Genomic DNA, 17,229 nt, shown 5'->3' on the forward strand with positions numbered 1-17,229 from the left:
CAGCAAGTATCTTTCTCAGTTAGCATTTGAGAAATTCCACAGATGATACGAAATTGGAGCAATGACAGATCTGGATTCTTTGCTGAATGGGGGCTCCGGTCTATTTTAAACAGCCCCAAAGTGCATGGTAAGCAGGATTAGCATCACAAGACCTAGGCAGAGACCAGGAGAAGCCAGAACAGATGATGTTTCTAGATATCCAATTGAAGTCCACTAGAATTTCTTGATGGACTCACTAACCTCCATCTACTGGAATCCTTTGTCCTCCACTGCTAGACATGGGAGTGATGAACCCAGGATGGTATGGCTGGAAAACTGATGATATTTTTAGGAGAAATTGTTAGATATAGATTTAGGAGAAATTGTTAGAAAGGAGAGGCTGTGGCTGCTTCAGGAAAGGAACTGACATGTATTTACCCTTCAGATGTGAGGTTTCCTATGAGAAAAGACCTTGAGACAATGACTGGTTCTGGAGGTGGAAGTATTACAAAGGAATAGTACATCACTTTAAACACAGCATTTCCTTTTCTGATTGTGACATAAATGATTGAGTTATGTCTACAATAATCTTGGAATTCCAGCTTCTCATGAATTTGGCTTCTTTCTATGCTTATCCACAATAATATATGGTACATGGGAAAAAGAAAGTTAGGAAAGAAGTCAAAATGATACCATGTAGTTGTCTGATTTTTGCTACAAAGTGAATTTATATTTACCTCCCAAATCTGCACTCTGATGTGATATTAATGTAAAAAAATCAAAATATGACCTATAAATAAGAGTTACAAAAGTTTAGAAACTGAAGAACAATCCTTGTTAAAATTAGAACTAGCCACTCCCTATGAAATTACAGCTATGAAGCCAGACAAGCCAAAAGAAAGCAGACTTAAGAGAAATTAAATTATTTCAAATATTCTAATCATTGTATAAAATAATTCACAGAGTACAAATAACTAAAGGGCAGAGTGAAAACATACAGGTAACCTGGTTGAAAGATTATCCTAGCTCTTGTCAATTAAGACAGTCGTGGATATGGTAGCAGCAGGTATACTCAGTGCATGAGTTGGCTCATTGAAACCTGGGGCTTGTGCAGGGACCTTTGGCTCAGCCTGGGAGGAGGGAACTGGACCTGCTTGGACTGAATCTACCAGGTTGAACTCAATCCTCATGGGAGTCTTTGCCCTGGAGGAGATGGGAATGGGAGTGGGCTGGGGGAAGGCGGGGGAGGGAGGGGATGGAAGGGGGGAGAACAAGGAATCCGTGGCTGATATGTAAAATTAAATTAAATTATAAAATACAAAAAAAAAATACTAAACTGAAAAAAAATACAGTGCAAAATGGCTATAGTTCTAAGCAGTGGAGGAGAGAGAACAAAAGAAGACAGAGGGGGAGAGGGAGGAAAGGAGAGAAAAGGAAGGAGAGGGAGAGAGAGAGAGAGAGAGAGAGAGAGAGAGAGAGAGAGAGAGAGAGAGAGAGAGAGAGAGAGAGAGAGAGGCGCCAGTCGGAAGAGCTGCAGGTTTCTTGGAGACAGTCATCCTAAATGCTCTAGAGGAACTGTAGAAATCTGCCACAGAAGGAACAGTGAGCCATAGTCAGAAAAGTCACTGCAGCTTAAAGAGGAAACCTTCTTCTCAGGACGGTCACAGGCACAGTTTGCAAAAAGTGCAGCTATGATTGATGAAATGTGATGTTGGTTAGATGTACACCTGTTGTAGCTTTGTCTTTGTCCTTTTCTTTTCATTATATCAGGTATATTGCCCTGTAAATTGAGGTCGTGGTACCAGGAATAAAAAAATTAAGGAATATTTAACTTTTCAAAAAGAAAGAAACAAACCTGTTTCTCTCATTTGCTACTTTTACTTTCTGAGGCCACACTGTGTTCTTGAAAATTTACCTTCAGGTGTAACATTCCTGTAACATGTCACATGGAAATGATAATTTACCTTCAGGTATAACATTCCTGTAACATGACTCATGGAAATGCTAATTTAACTTCAGGTATAACATTCCTGTAATGTGCCACATGGAAATGCTAATTTAACTTCAGGTATAACATTTCTGTAACAGGTCACATGGAAATGCTATGTCAGATATAGAGAATGGGAATAAAACAGTCCCAGATCAGAATGGCTGCATCAGCTACCTCTCTCTCCTAAACACTGCTGCCCTGATTGTCTGGACTCTTGGGAATGAGCTCCTCACCATGGGGCATAAAACAGCACTTGGACTCTTCACGTACCAATGTGATGCTTGGTCAACAGGGGCCACCACACTGAAGTTCCCAGAGGATAAAGCCATACATATGTTAAAGACTCTGTAACACCTGATTAGAACACCTAATCAGTGATTATGAAGCCTTAGAACATTACAGATACAAAGCAATTATCACAGCCCATCTTAGTGCCCTTAGGATATGTTCATTGCAGTTTTGGGTTCTGAACCAGCATCCCTGTGCCTATTAGGTGAAACCTTTTAGAATATATTGGCTTATCAGAATGCTAGCTTTTCCTAAACCAAAAGCTTCCCATGTCACCAGAAACCATCTGAGAACCATAGCACAGTTTCCCACTTTACTACACCCTGATCCCCTGATGTCTCCTAAAGTGTAGTTGAAAAATGCCTTGAGTTATGACTTCTGACTTGTGTGTGCTTTGTAACTTTCCATGAAACTTTGGACCATGTCATTGGGGGCAACCCAAGTCCATGCTCCTGGGCCATGGTCACTCCCAATAGGCTCAGGAATAAGCCATACCCCATTCCCTTGAGTGAGAGCTACGTTTGGTTTTGAGAAATACATGAGTACATCTATATGCAAATACAGCTACACTGACCATTTGAGACCCTCTGGGTCACTTGTAAAATCCAGATTTAAATTTTTAACCATTATTTTTATTATATCATAAAAAGGGTGCTGAAGGAATGAAACTGGTTCTTGCTCTTTATTTTTTAATCTAATTTCAAATATACATAAATTATCAAGAAAATACACAGAATTAGCCCAATATGTCTTTTATCTCCATTCACAACTTGTTAACATTGTTAACCACTTTGTTTCCAATGCACTTTAATTTTTATCAGTTGAACACTGATAAAATGATGGCTATTTATTCCTCAGTACAACATAATTTTGAATAATAAGACTATTGTCCCACAAAATTAAACAGCCACTATCAACTTCAGAAAATATAACATTGACAAGATAGAAATAAAGAGTTTGAATGTATAAGAAGTGTGCCAATGAAATTTTTAGAATAGAGAAAGAATTCTTCAAAAGGGAAGACTATGCAATCAGACATGATGGATGAGGAATAATGTCAGCATGAGACCTAAATCAACAGATGTGCAGAGATAAGGAAAAGGAACTGTTCATTTCAAATTACTTACTTTACTGTTTCTTGAAAAAGGTGTTTTGCACCCAGCAGTTTCTTCGTGGCATCTGTGACATTCCTATTCCTAAGACTGTAGATTAGTGGGTTCAATAGAGGGGTGAGTATTGTGTAAAACACAGACACCATCATGTCCTTCTCAGGGGTGTGGAAGGAGGCAGGGAGCATGTAGGTGTAGAAAGAAGCACCATAGAAGAGGATGACCACAGTCATGTGCGAGGAACAGGTGGCCAGGGCCTTCTTCCTGCCTTCAGCTGATTTCATCCTGATAACTGTGAGGAGGATGAATGAATAGGAGCTTGAAATGACTGTCACAGGGATGAGAAGCATGAGCACACAGCACAGGTACATGAAGGTCTCATACAGCCAGGTGTCTGAACAGGAGAGCTTTGTCACAGCGGGGACCTCACAGAAGAAGTGATGGATCTCATGGGATCCACAGAATGGGAAGGTCATGGTGACAGGAGTGAGCATGAAGCCATCCAGGGATCCCAGGAACCAACAGACAGACATCAGGAGGAGACACACTCTACGGTTCATGAGGACAGGATAACGGAGTGGATGGCAGATGGCCACATAGCGGTCATAAGACATGGCAGCCAAAAGGAAATATTCTGAACCTCCTAGTGTCAGGTACAGGAACATCTGTATCCCACAGGCAGCAGCTGAGATCTTGTGACTCCCAAGGACCTGGTCCATGAGCATCTTGGGCACAGTGACAGAAATGTACATCATGTCCATGAGTGACAACTGGCTGATGAAAAAGTACATGGGTGTGTGGAGGCGGGTGTCAGAGTGTATCAGAAGAATCAGGAGGACATTCTCAGACAAGGCCATCAGGAAAACCATAAATATGACCACAGCAAGCAGGGCAGGTTGTTTGGATTGACTCAAGAATCCAACCAGGGTGAAATCTGACTGTGCAGTGTAGTTGCTCATCCAGTTGTTGATGTTCATGGGTGTCTCCTAGGCAACCAAGAATGCTTTGGGGTTAGTTTTTGCAAACTGTTATGTGCACAAGCCTAGTGTGCTGAGACAGTTCCCTGGGCCTTTAGCTCTGAGAATGATTATCTAACTATAATTTAATGTTTTAAAAATGTAAGAATTAATATCTTTGGTTAGATCCATCACAAGTCAGGGTAGAGCTATTGTAGTTCATGATTGTGATCTTACCTGATGACTAATAGCAACCTCCATGAATAAATTCTTCAAATCTGCACAATAATTTTTTGCTACTAGCAAAAAGAGTGAATGGTAGACCAAAAGAAACAAACAAAAACCAAGGAAAGACAAATGCAAATAAGGAGACATATTATTAAGGAAGTTAATGAATAAAGTTATTCTTAACAATTATTGTAGAGTTGCTTATAATATTAACACATTATGAGATGCACTCTCCATTTTAGTAAGTCAATGAAGAATATAGTTTTTAAAAATATTGTAAAAGATCTTAATGGAAAGATGCACACACAGCCTGGAGAGACGACTCAGAGGTTAAGAGCACTGGCTGCTCTTCCAGAGGTCCTGATTTCAATTCCCAGCAACCACATGGTGACTCACAACCATCTGCAATGATATTTGGCTTCCTGTTCTTGTCTGTAGGCCTACTTGAGGGTAGAACTTTGTATGCATAATAAATAAATAAATATTAAAAAAGAAAATGCACAGTCTACTTAAAATTGAGCTTGAATATACATATACATTCATATAAACATAATCATATGAAATGATAGATAAAACAATAAATAGAACATGCTTGCTCATATAACACTGGTTGGACTGAGATAATGGGAAGTCTCACCGTTTCCTGGTCTCTGCTTCTCCCAGTTCATCTCCTCACAGGGTCCACCATTGACTCTAAAATTCAGCAGGTGGCAGAGGATTCAGCAGTCGGGTTGCCAGGCTGGATTGTGGCAGCAGCATCTCTGTGGACTGTCAGCCACTTCCTCATGGAATCTGAGAAGTAGAGAGAACACAGCCATGAGATGTCCCTGACAATGATTCAGCACTCTATGTGTGTGTGTGTGTGTGTGTGTGTGTGTGTGTGTGTGTGTGTGTGTGTGTGTATACAAGGACACATTAACTTTGATTGCATTAAACAAGGTAAGTGTCCAAATGTGCTGGGAAAATAGTACATATCTGAATTAAATTTGAAGGTTTAAACAGGTACAACAGAGTGAGAAACAGCAACAGACAGAATGTAGCCAGCCTTTCTGACTAGGCTTGTGAATGCTGCTTCCACAGGTACTTCTCAAAGAGAGGAGATTTTTAAAGTTCTTTTTATTTCTTACTATTAGATATTGCAGTTTGATAACTCTTAGCAATGGAAAGGAAATGAAATCTCCTCTTCTTGAGATGTTAGGAATAGTTAAAGGGAGGGACTGCTGAGACAGCAATCACAAGTCTCAGGATCATTTTAATCTCTGTCAAGATTCTAAAACCAAAAACACAAAGCACACCTGAAACTGAAGTCCTTAAAGGACCATGTTCTGCCAAGCTACTGATGGAGTAGAGAACACGGCCAGGTCCTTGATGCTTTCATATAAATGTCAGGAAAACCTGAGACCTATGGGAGGAGATGGACAGAGATGCAGACAGACAATAGACTAAGGATAGGAAGGTACATGATGGATTTCCATTTTAAGAAGGCTTATTCATGAAAGGAAACTTACATAAGTTCTAAAACTTAAACTTTCCTTAAGATTACCTGCTGACTTAATTCATATTTGTGGACACAGAGAGCAAGGACCAGGGAGGCTGCCACAGTCTATGAGAATCCCTGCCCAGTGTTTGCTGGGTGAGTGGAGGTCAGGGGCAGGTGAGGGGCAGGAGGTGTACTGGGAAGGTGGCACACTCTGCTAAATGGGGAACACTGGCATCAAGGCACCCAGAGAGCAGGGAGATCAGGAAGGTTGTGTCTGCACAATGCACAGGACCAGCAGCTGGCTTGCCTTTATACATTCTGTGAGTTTGATTTCATGTGAAGAGCTTGGTGCATGTTAACACTGGGTATTACTCACGGTGAAGGCAGAGAAATCACAAAGCATCTTCCCCAGCCAGCAGCATCCCTGAACCACCCTGTGCTTCCATAGGAGTCACCATGTTTTCTCCTTAAAGTGGAGAAGTTCAGGGTCTCAGGGCATCTGCCTCACATCACCCAATAACGCACAGCATGAATGCTTAACCTATGAGTAGGCACAGAGTGGGTACCTGCCTGGGTTCTATGGGAAACACCATTTCTCCAGGAAAATGTATACTTTGTGTTTAGATCAACCACAGTCTGTTTCAAATGATAAGACACGAATAAGATTAAAACAACTATGTTTGCATTACTGTAACACTTAAATATTGCCCACACTTGAAATGAAATCAACCACATAAGAGACAGTTTTGGAAAACTAATGGATTGTAATATGAACATTAAAAAACACACAAGGAAGGGTGGGGTGTTGGCAGATGCCTACCACAATCTTAGCACTTGTGAGACTGTGGTAGGGGACCTGCAATGAAATCAGGGCAAGTCTGGTGTGTGTGTGTGTGTGTGTGTGTGTGTGTGTGTGTGTGTGTGTGTGCGCGTGCGCGCGCGTGTGTGTGTGTGTGTGTGTGTGTGGCGCGTGCGGTGTGTGTGTGTGTGTGTGTGTGTGTGTGTTGTGTGTCACAGATTGCTTCATTCATTCATATCTTAGAAAAATTCTCAGTAAGAAAGCACTAAAGTGAAGCTTTAGGAAGATGCTGGGTGTGGTAGTGCACTTTTTTAATCCAGCACTAGGGAGGCAGAGGCTGGTAGATCTTTGACTTCAAGTCCAGCCTGGTCTACAAAGCAAGTTCTGGACAGCCAGGGCTGCACAGAGAAACCCTGTCTCAAAACACCAAAAATGAGAGAGAAGTAGGCAGATTTTTTTCCCTCCACATAAAAATAGACAATAAATGATAAAACAAACCTCTTGAAGAACAAACAGACTGTCTAGGGTCCACCCTGTACTGGGCATTCTCTCCTGTCAGGTCCACTCACCATCAGATGCAGCTGCAGCCTGGGTCATAGAAGCCAAGGGACAGTAGCTGGTTAAGTGCAGAAGGAACAGGAGGCAAGGGACATCATCCTTGGCTGGACCCTGCTCATTCCTGGATAAAGATGGTGTTAATAACTCCCCTGTGGCACTTCAAGGAAGAATGTAACTAAGTGAGCCAGGGATTGTGACAGAAACCTCTGCCACAGGCTCATTCAGTTTTGTTAAAGTGGAAAGTCATAGCCAGTATTGACCATAGCCTGGACTATCACCATCATAAATGGGAATCTGGTCCAACATGAGTCAGTTATTGTATGTTCAGTCCCTTGTTCACTATGCAGAATTCTATTCCCTCCTATTCTCTCTTTGTCTCTGTCTCTGTCTCTCTGTCTCTCTCTGTTCATATAAACTGTCAGTAGTTTTTGTGACCTGTTATCTTTGTAAGTGTGGAGTCCAAAGCTTGGGTTCAGTTCTCCTTACTAGTAAGTCACAGACCGACCCTGAGGCCCCATCCCTCACGTGCTTTCTCCTCATCACGTCATGGCTGTGTTCTGCTCTAGTCAGAAGCCATGTTCATTGTAACTGAGTTCTGTTCAAATGTGTTCTGTTCAATTTGTTTCACTTTAAATAGTGACCTAAAAATTATAGAATGATCTACAGATACAAATGGCTTAGATGAAAATGAGAATATTTATATTTCCATCTGTGGGACAAAAGTCACACTTTAGAAAGTGACACCTTGCCTTAAACTGCACACATCTGTGAAGTGTAAACTGTGTAGTTGACGATGCACAACAGGGAAGAAGATCGATCCACCTCAGCACTGCACTCTTGATCCTGCAGTCAAATGGCTTTGTACTTTTTTTGATTGCTGAAGGTTTCCGATCGTGTTCCCATGTCATGGTGGTGTTCCCATTCCATCCTCTGGTCTCACAGTGTCCTCTGCTCATCAGGCACACTCCTGAGCTCAGCCCTCCAATGTTTCTGGGGCTTTAACCTGCAGATGGAACAGGGTCTTGACTCCTTCCACACTTGGTTTGAGTGCAGGCCCTGAGTGGATTTGGCAGGGGAGCGAGAAGAAAAGGGGTCTTTCCCTGTTGCTGCTGGTCTGGTCCATCTGCATCAACTGTAGGCGACAGAGGCTCTGTGGGACTCCAGGCTGTGTCCAGCCCCCAAGGCAGCTGACTCAGCACTGTTAGGACACAGATGTGTTAGGTGTGCATCGTGTCAGGGCATGGCCACCAGTAGATCAGAGAATCCAGCATCTAACCCACATTAAGGGGCACATGCAGCTATCAAAGTGACAATATTCCCCCCCAATGTCACCTGCCTGTCCTACAGATCATCACTGCTGTATTGCCCTACAGATCATCACTGCTGTATGACCAAGGTCCTGTGTGAATTTCTCCAGCTTGAAATATGAAAGCTTTGTAGAGTCCTAGAAACTGATTCATGAGGTCCTTTGTCGGAGAAAGGAAATAAAAATACCAGTGTCGTCAAACAACCAAATCCTATGTAATTAAAAGTTATGAACCCGTGCCACACAGTGGATGTGTTATAAAATGCAACAAAAACAGTTCATGGAATTAAGGGAAGCTTATGCACAGTATGATCTGAGCACAAATACACAGAACTGACTGTTGTTCCTTGTGATGCCCTGGCAATGGGAAAAGTGCTGTACCTGTCTGTGCACCTCACCTGCCTCCTTCTGAAGAGAGTTTGCCAGGAAGTCTTTCTTCCTTCATGTTCAAAGTGTTGTAAGGGTCTCAGGGCTTTAGTGAGGCTCACCACTGTCACACAGCTGTTTATAGCTTTAGTCAGTGAGACCAGAGAATGCTGCTTCTAATTCTGATTTTCTTCATGTGTTCCACCCTATCCCTAATGTCCGCAGTAACTGGCTCCCTCCAAATAGGCATTCAACTTGTATTTGTGCATTTTTCTCTAGAGATGTGAATGTTACAAGGATATTTTTAGTAAGAAGTGCATTTCTATATGGTAAGGCTTACCTCTAAATTAAGATGGCTAAATGTTTCCACAATCAAACAATAAATACAAAGCTGAAAATCCTCAACAGGTCACAGAAGGTCTGAGTAACCTATATAAAGTATGCAAAGAGGAGCCATAAAGATCATTAAGTGATGTTCATCAAAATTTTAAGGTCAAAGTTCTATCAAACATTTATTTAAGTCATTAGAGTAATCTAAAATTATTGATCTGCTCTTGGAAACATCTACAAGGGCTGACTAAGTGGACAAAAAAATGTTTCCCCTCCCCAAATGTTATACAAAATTTAAAAATACCAGACCAGACTCATGCAAGTGACCTTCTGGGTGTTGATTGGTCCTACTTAGAGGCCTATTCCCATGTGGACAGAGGGATTAAGAGGCAGTATTTTTTACCCTGATCCTTCAAGGTCATCTAGGTCCCATGGGGCTGTAGGATGTTTATTGAAAAGGCCATATTGAAAAGGCTTGCTATTCTTCTTTATGTATTCATATGACTGTACATGTTCTTCACTGCGGATACTACTCCCAGAAGCCATGGACTGCCCAACAACCCAGTACCAGGGTGGGATATCTTTTATGGACTTGTTTTGTGTGTTCCGGAGACTTTCAAAATGACACAGCCTATTGTTACCTCCTAGATCTCGATGGTCAGACCTTTTATTGGAAGACACCACATACAGTGTCCACAAGACATGGAAAAATCAAGTTAGTAGTGACCAGGCATTTTTCTCCCTGCTGGCTAGCTTTCACAGTCCCAGGAGCTGCCTTGTAGATTGCTGCTGACTTTTCTGCCCACAAAGCCTACATGGCACCTCATGGTACAAGGAAAGCCACTTAGCAAGGGGGAAGGCTCCTAGTGAGTACAGCTTTGTTTCTCTGTATCCTATGACCAGAATGTGTGGTGTCCTAAGACTATGGATTTTGCGTAGAACCTACATCCGGTGACTGCAAGAAGCAAATGCAGAGACCCACAGCCAAGCCCTTGGCCAGGATCCTGGAGTTCAGTTGAAGAGAGGGAAGAAGGATTATAAGAGCAAAGGGGGGTCGGAATCATGATGGGAAAAAACATGGAAATAGCTGACCCAAGCTAGTGGGAGCTCATGGACTCTGGACTGACAGCTGGGGAGCCTGCCTGGGACTGAACTAGGCCCCCTGAATGTGGGTGGAAGTTGTGTGGCTTGATGTGTTTGTGAGTCTCCTGGCGATGGGACCAGAACTTATCCTGGGTATAGGAACTGGCACTTTAGAGGCCATTTCCCATGGCATGATGCCTTATTCAGCATTGATGCAGGGGGAAGGGGCTGGGTCCGACCCCAAATTGTTTCGCCAGCCTGTGTTGACTGCTTAAGGGAGGCAGGGGGAATGGGAGAAGTGGGGAGAGGGCAAACAGGGACTATGGATTTTGTCCAGGTGACAGCAATGTAAATATTTACTAATTATTTGTACTTGTAGATTGTTCTGCAAATTGCATGTCACTGTTTACAAAGAAACAAACATCTAAACTGAATGCAGCTCTAAAGAATGTGGCTTGTGACTGACACTACAGCACAGGAATGATGTGATATGGAGAGGACAAGATGGCAGGTGAGGGATGGGGCTCTGGGTCTGTCTGTTGGGCACTAATGAGGGGCAGTGTCTATAATTGAGCAGCTGAACACCAGGCTTTGGAGTCCACACCTGTGAAAACTACTGGAAGTTTATTATCAACAAACACACCTACACAGGAATACACACATGAGAGAGAGAGAGAGAGAGACAGAGAGAGACAGAGACAGAGACAGAGACAGAGAGACAGAGATAGAGACAGAAACAAACCAACTTTAATAGGTGCTCAAGGCTATGGCCGTGCATTATCTGAGTTATGTATCTCATCTGTGAGATTTATCTTCAATGTTCAAATTTCAGATCATTGTTAATTCTAATTACAATTATACTTTTTCTAATCTGGGAGATTTAAAAGGCACAAGGAGAAAACCACAGCCGTGTGATGGAGATGCCTCTCAGCTTTTGTTTGTAGCTTTATTAATTACATTTCCAAATTCTCTAAGGAACATTATTCACAAAACCCGCCACACCACACTTTAATGAGCAGAATCCAGCCAGGGATGACGTCACTCCCCTCCTACTCTGTGTGCACTTAACCAGCCACTGTCCCTTGGCCCATGTGGCCAAGGCTGCCAGCAGCATCTGGGGTGAGTTGGAGCTGAGGGGAGACTGCACAGCACTCACTGCTTCCGACTTAACATCTGCTTTCTGAATCTTCTAGTTGTTCTTGACAATATTACTTTGATTTTCCCTCTCTCTCTCTCTCTCTCTCTCTCTCTAATTTTCTGCAGAAAAGAGCATGCCATAGAGACACAGAAGGGAGGATGGGAATGCAGGGCGCGATGCCTTCGAGATTCACTAAGTGAGGGTCAGTACGGCTGATCTTGAGAGGTGGTTGAGAATCATAATAATTTTGAGGTGGGCCCATAAAACCAGTGATAAACTCCTTGAACACATTTGCACATGAGACCTCTTCCTGAACAGAACACCGATAGCACAGACACCAGGGTCAACCTTTAATAAATGTGACCTCATTCAACCAAAATTTTCTGTAAGTCAAAGGACACTATCAATAGGACAAAAGGGCAGCCTACTGATTGGGAGAATATTTTCATCATCTCCACATCAAAAAGAGGGCTAATTTCCATAAGTATATGAAGAACTCAAGAAACTAGATACCAACAAACCAAATAATCCAATTAAAAAATGGGGTAGAGACCTAGAGAGAATTCTCAACAGAGGAATCTCCAATTGTCGAGAAATACTTAAAAGAAAATTTCAGCATCCTTGGTCATCAGGGAAATGCAAATCAAAAAGGCTTTGAGATTCCATCTTATATGTGTCAGAATGGCTAAGATCATTAGCACAAGTGACAGCTAATGGTGGTGAAGATGTGGAGCAGGGGAACATTTCTCCATTGATGGTGGGAGTGCAAACTTATGCAGTCACTATGTAAATCAATATGGTGATTCTTGAGGAAATTAGGAATCAATCTACCTCAAGACCCATCTATAGCACTCTTGGGCACATACCCAAAGGCCACCCCATCTTACCTTGCTCAACTATGTTCATAGCAACTTTATCCATAATAGTCAGAAAATGGAAAAAAAAAAAACTTGATGTCCCTCAACCAAACAATGGATAAATAAAATGTGGTACATTTACACAATGGAGTATCACTTGGCATTTAAAAACAGTGGCACATCAAATTGCAGGCAAATGGATGGAACTAGAAAAAAAGTATCCCAAGTGAGATAACCCAGACCCAGAAAAAACAAACATGGTATGTTCTCACTTATAAGTGGATATTAGCTATTAAGTAATTGGTAATCATGCTGCAGTCTAGAGAATACAGAAAGGCTAATTAACAAGAGAAGCTCTAGGGGAGATGAATGGGTTTTCCTGGGACAGGGAAATTGAATATATATTGTGGGTAGACTGGGTGCAGGTGGAAATGGGAACAGGAGGGATGAGGTGGGGGGGCAGTGGAGGGATAGACTACTGGGAGAGACAACTAGAATTAGAGGGCATTTGGAGGACAGTGTGTAAAACTAGTGCAGTAGAAACTCCTAGGATTCTATGAGGGTGACCCTAGTGATGACTTCTAGTTTTGGAGGACATGGAACCTTAACTGGTCATCTTCTGTAACCAGGTAACTTTCAATGGTGGGAATGAGACACTAACACTGACACAAAACCTTTGATCTACATTTTATCCTGCCTGCAAGATGTGAGGTGTAGTGGAGGCACAGAACGTGTGGGAGTGCCAACAACGACTGGTCTAATTTGAGGTCACACCACAAGAGGGAGCCCATGCTCAGCACTGCCTGGATGACCAGGAATCTGAGGCTGAATAACCCACAGACTTAGAATAGAAAAAATATCAATAAAATGTTTCCTAATGATATTCTGTTATAATTATGGATTGGTGAGTAAAGCATATCTGATCGTCATCAGAGGCTTCCTCTGGCAGGTGAGGGGAGCAGTTGAAGAGACCCACTTTCAAACATTATGGGGAGAGAGAGCCTGGATTGGAGGTCTTCATTGGGTCCCTCTCCTTGGAGCTCAGGGAAACCTATGGAGGAAGAATTGTAGGAGCCAGAGGTTCAAGGACAACAGAAGAACAGGGCTCACAGAATCAACTAAGTAGGGATCATAGGGGCTCACAAAGACTGAAGCCATAGTCTTGGAGCCTGAATGGGTCTGAGGTAGGTCCTCTGTAAATATGTTATGGTTGTTAGCTTGGTGTTTTTGTGGGATTCCTAACAGTGGTATCTCTGTTAGGGTATCTCTGACTTAGTTGCCTGCTCTCTGGGCCCCTTTCTACCTTCTGGGCTGCCTTGTCAAACCCTGACATGAGGGTTTGTGCCTGGTCTTATTGTTACTTTTTAGCCCTGTTTGGTTGATATCCCTGGGTGGCCTGATCTATTCTGAAAGTTTTAACTAGCATAGAAAAAGTATATACAATAAGTACAATAACTATATACAAATATACAAGGCAATAATTACATTAAAAGTATTTAGTCCATTAGCATTTGAAAAATTCAGAGAAAATACTCCATTATCAGTCTTATCTTGGTACTTCCAAAGTGTTATACCTAATTTACTTTCTATCCTGACTTGCATTACCAACACAAAACTATCTGTTTATGTCTCTCAACTTTATACACTTACACTTCTTTTGTGAGTTTCTTTTCTGAATTTGTTAACAAGGAAATCTATAACGATAACTATTTAGTCTTTCATTTTATCAGATACCTGAGAAGGATATTATATTACCTGAGTAAACAGGAAGTGCAGAGCAAGCAACTTCCAAAACTAAGAAATGACAGAATCAGCTGGCTGCCTGGACATTCACCCAAGGTTCCTCTATAACATTGGAGCATCCATCTTTGGCTTGCAGGCCTAGAATATCTGACAGACTTTTCTGTGAAGCAGGATTTTTGAAGGACTGTCCCACTTTGTTTTGACAAGGTTTGGCAGTCACTTTCTTTTATGTCCTACTTGTCCAAATTGAACAGCATACTGTCAGCAGTCAAGGCAAAGGCACTTTCTTGCCCATTGGCTAACTTTTGCCACAAAGAAAGTAAGCTCCATATGGAGTTTCTTCGATGTTCATCATCTTCTCTGAAGTAGATTGGTGTTGCCAGGAGCAGACATGTCTCATTGTCATAAATAATGCAAAAAATAAAAACCCAAAACATTGTGTTATTAGAACATCTTAAATGCCATATTTTGTAGGCCTCTGAAGTATTTGAAGACCATCTGTCTATCTAAAATATATCTCTGTCCTTGAAAACATACCTAACATGACTACAAGTGTGATCGTAATAGGTGACTAACTACTGACCTACATTTTTATTATCCTAAATAGTTTGTAATAATAACTTTCAAGGACTAGAAATTTACATTACATTGTTAAATGGTATAATACCTTGAATAAGAGTAGAAATGTATTACAGCATGTTCTAACCAAAATAACTTTAAATTTGTGTCAATATACAAAAATACCTTAAACAAGAGAAGAGACATATATGCAGTGCAACAAAAATAACCTCAAGTTTGTATCAATATACAAAAATCCAAACCAATGTAAACTATTTTAAACTAGTAGTTGCTTTTTTTGGTTTAGAAGTAGATTCACTAATCTACACTTTTACCCTATCATTTTTATATCCCACTCTTTTTTCTTTCAGAAAAAGATCCCAGAATCTAATCTTCTTTGTTCAGCTTTTTTCCTGATCATTACCAATAACAACTTGTAACCAACCCCCCTAAATGATGACCAATATCCATAAACCACTGGATGATCAAAACTGCCAACACCACCTATTGGAAATGTGGGCATCGTGTTTTTTTTTTTTTTTTTTTTTTGAGACAGGATTTCTCTGTGTAACAGTCTTGGCTGTCCTGGAACTCACTTTGGAGACCAGGCTGGCCTCAAATTCACTGAGATCCACCTGCCTCTGCCTCCCAAGTGCTGGGATTAAAGGCATGTGCCACCACCACCTAACTAGGGCATCATGTTCTTAAAATTGCATGCTGATGTCTGAGGGCAACAGCATCTTTAGGATCCCTGAAAAAAATGAGATACTTGTCAAGTCCTGGGAGAACTAGCTGTATCATTTGTTGTCCAGTCTCTGTGTAATGGGAAAGTTCAGGGGGCTTATGTCAAGTCCTGGCTAGAGTAGTTTATGAACCTGGACCATCTCAGCCAGTCACCTTGAAATTGTCCTGAGCATTTTGTAGTCCAAAGCAGATCTTTAGTGGTGTTAGTGGTGTTTGTCAGCTTAGTGGCATTACCATAGTCCTGGTGTAATTGTTGTAGGGCCCCATCCTCCTTTTGGAGACTTTGTTGGCATGCTCATGATTCACTGCAAAAAACTTAAACATTTTAAATGTCATATGCAGCAGATCTTAAAGAGATCAAAAGAACATAAGTTGTTATGTACATCCAGAGTACAAAAACTTAATTCCTAGTTACCTGATAGAGACTCAAACCAAAATCATGTATAGGAAGGTAGATGGAGCCTTTTTCTAGAATTAGTACTCTATATGACTATTAATATCATGACAAAAAGTTTAATATATATACTTACATATACTAATTTTATAAATTTTGAGATAATATTTATACCTTAAGAAGAGTTTTAAAGAGGCAAAATAAAATCAAAGGATTATGATATTAGGGCCTATAGAACAGTCCCTTCATTTTGGTTTTACTTCTATCGCATATCAGGTAGCTCTTCTGACATGAGACAGAGACTTTGGATTTTCCTTTTAACAATCATGCTTGTGTTTAGTGAAGGAGAGAGCCACACTCCAACTCCAAAGACAGCTTTAATTTTTAATTGAACTGGAACTACAAAAAGACCATTTGTATTAAGTGTCTGTAGGGAGTAGCAGTAACAAACATATGTGGAAAGATTTATAAAATTTTTATCCTGTTGGAAATATGATATACCAATAGGCCAATTTACTCTTTTGTCGGGGGCATTATCTCTGGGTGATTTGTCCTTTTTCTTCAGATGTCTCATTTGTCCAGTGGTCTTCAGATTCCTTAGCCAGATGCCTCTATTATCCTGGAGAGACAACAAAACCATGCCTCAACCCTAACTTTGAGGAGGTTCCCTTTTGGCAAGTTATATCTGATTAAATGAAAAGTGTGTTAGTCTTATAAATTAGTTTAGATTAATTGGTCATGCTGGTTGATGAACTATTGCCTCTTGTAATCAAGAGGCCTCTGTTATTCAAATATAATATTTATTAATTTTGGTGATTTCCATAGCTTTTCTTCTCTTGTGGAGACAAAAGCAAAGCCTCTTCCCCAACTGGTGTGGGATGCCTTTCTGTACACTGTGAATAAGTGTTGCTCTCATGGGTTAATAAATAAAGCTGCTTTGGCCTATGGCAAGGCAGGATAGAGGCAGGCAGGAAATCCAAGCAGAAATACAGGAAAAGGACGGAGCTGAGCGGATGCCATCCAGCCACCCATGGAGCAAGATGCCAGCAGACTGGTAATACCACAGCCATGTGACAAAATAGAGATTTATAGGAATAGGTTAATTTAATTTATATGAGCTAGTTAATAATAAACCTGAGCAATAGGTCAAGCATTTATAAGAAATATTAAGCCTCTGAATGATTATTTTATAAGCAGCTGCAGAACTGGGCAGGATGGAAAAAAAAAAGCCTCCAGCTACACCCAATGTAACACATATCCTGATTTCCGTTCTGAGGTCAACACATCTTTAAAGTACACAGGCTTATTTAATTCAGTATTTTT

The 17,229-nt window shown here is 41.2% G+C and overlaps 1 protein-coding gene across 1 annotated transcript; it reads right to left on the reverse strand.

Annotated features, from left to right (window-relative positions):
* Nucleotides 1-3,380: 3,380 nt before the first annotated feature.
* LOC114686471 (olfactory receptor 2T29-like) lies at nt 3,381-4,343 on the reverse strand. Its single transcript, XM_028861147.1, has one exon. It carries the CDS (start codon nt 4,341-4,343, stop codon nt 3,381-3,383), a length of 963 nt encoding a protein of 320 aa, XP_028716980.1.
* Nucleotides 4,344-17,229: the final 12,886 nt, after the last annotated feature.

Source organism: Peromyscus leucopus, chromosome 8b (assembly GCF_004664715.2).
Source record: "Peromyscus leucopus breed LL Stock chromosome 8b, UCI_PerLeu_2.1, whole genome shotgun sequence".
Lineage (NCBI taxonomy): Eukaryota > Metazoa > Chordata > Mammalia > Rodentia > Cricetidae > Peromyscus > Peromyscus leucopus.

Coding starts and splice junctions, on each gene's coding strand:
- LOC114686471 (XM_028861147.1), bottom strand. CDS start 4,343: ATGAACATCAACAACTGGATGAGCAACTACACTGCACAGTCAGATTTC.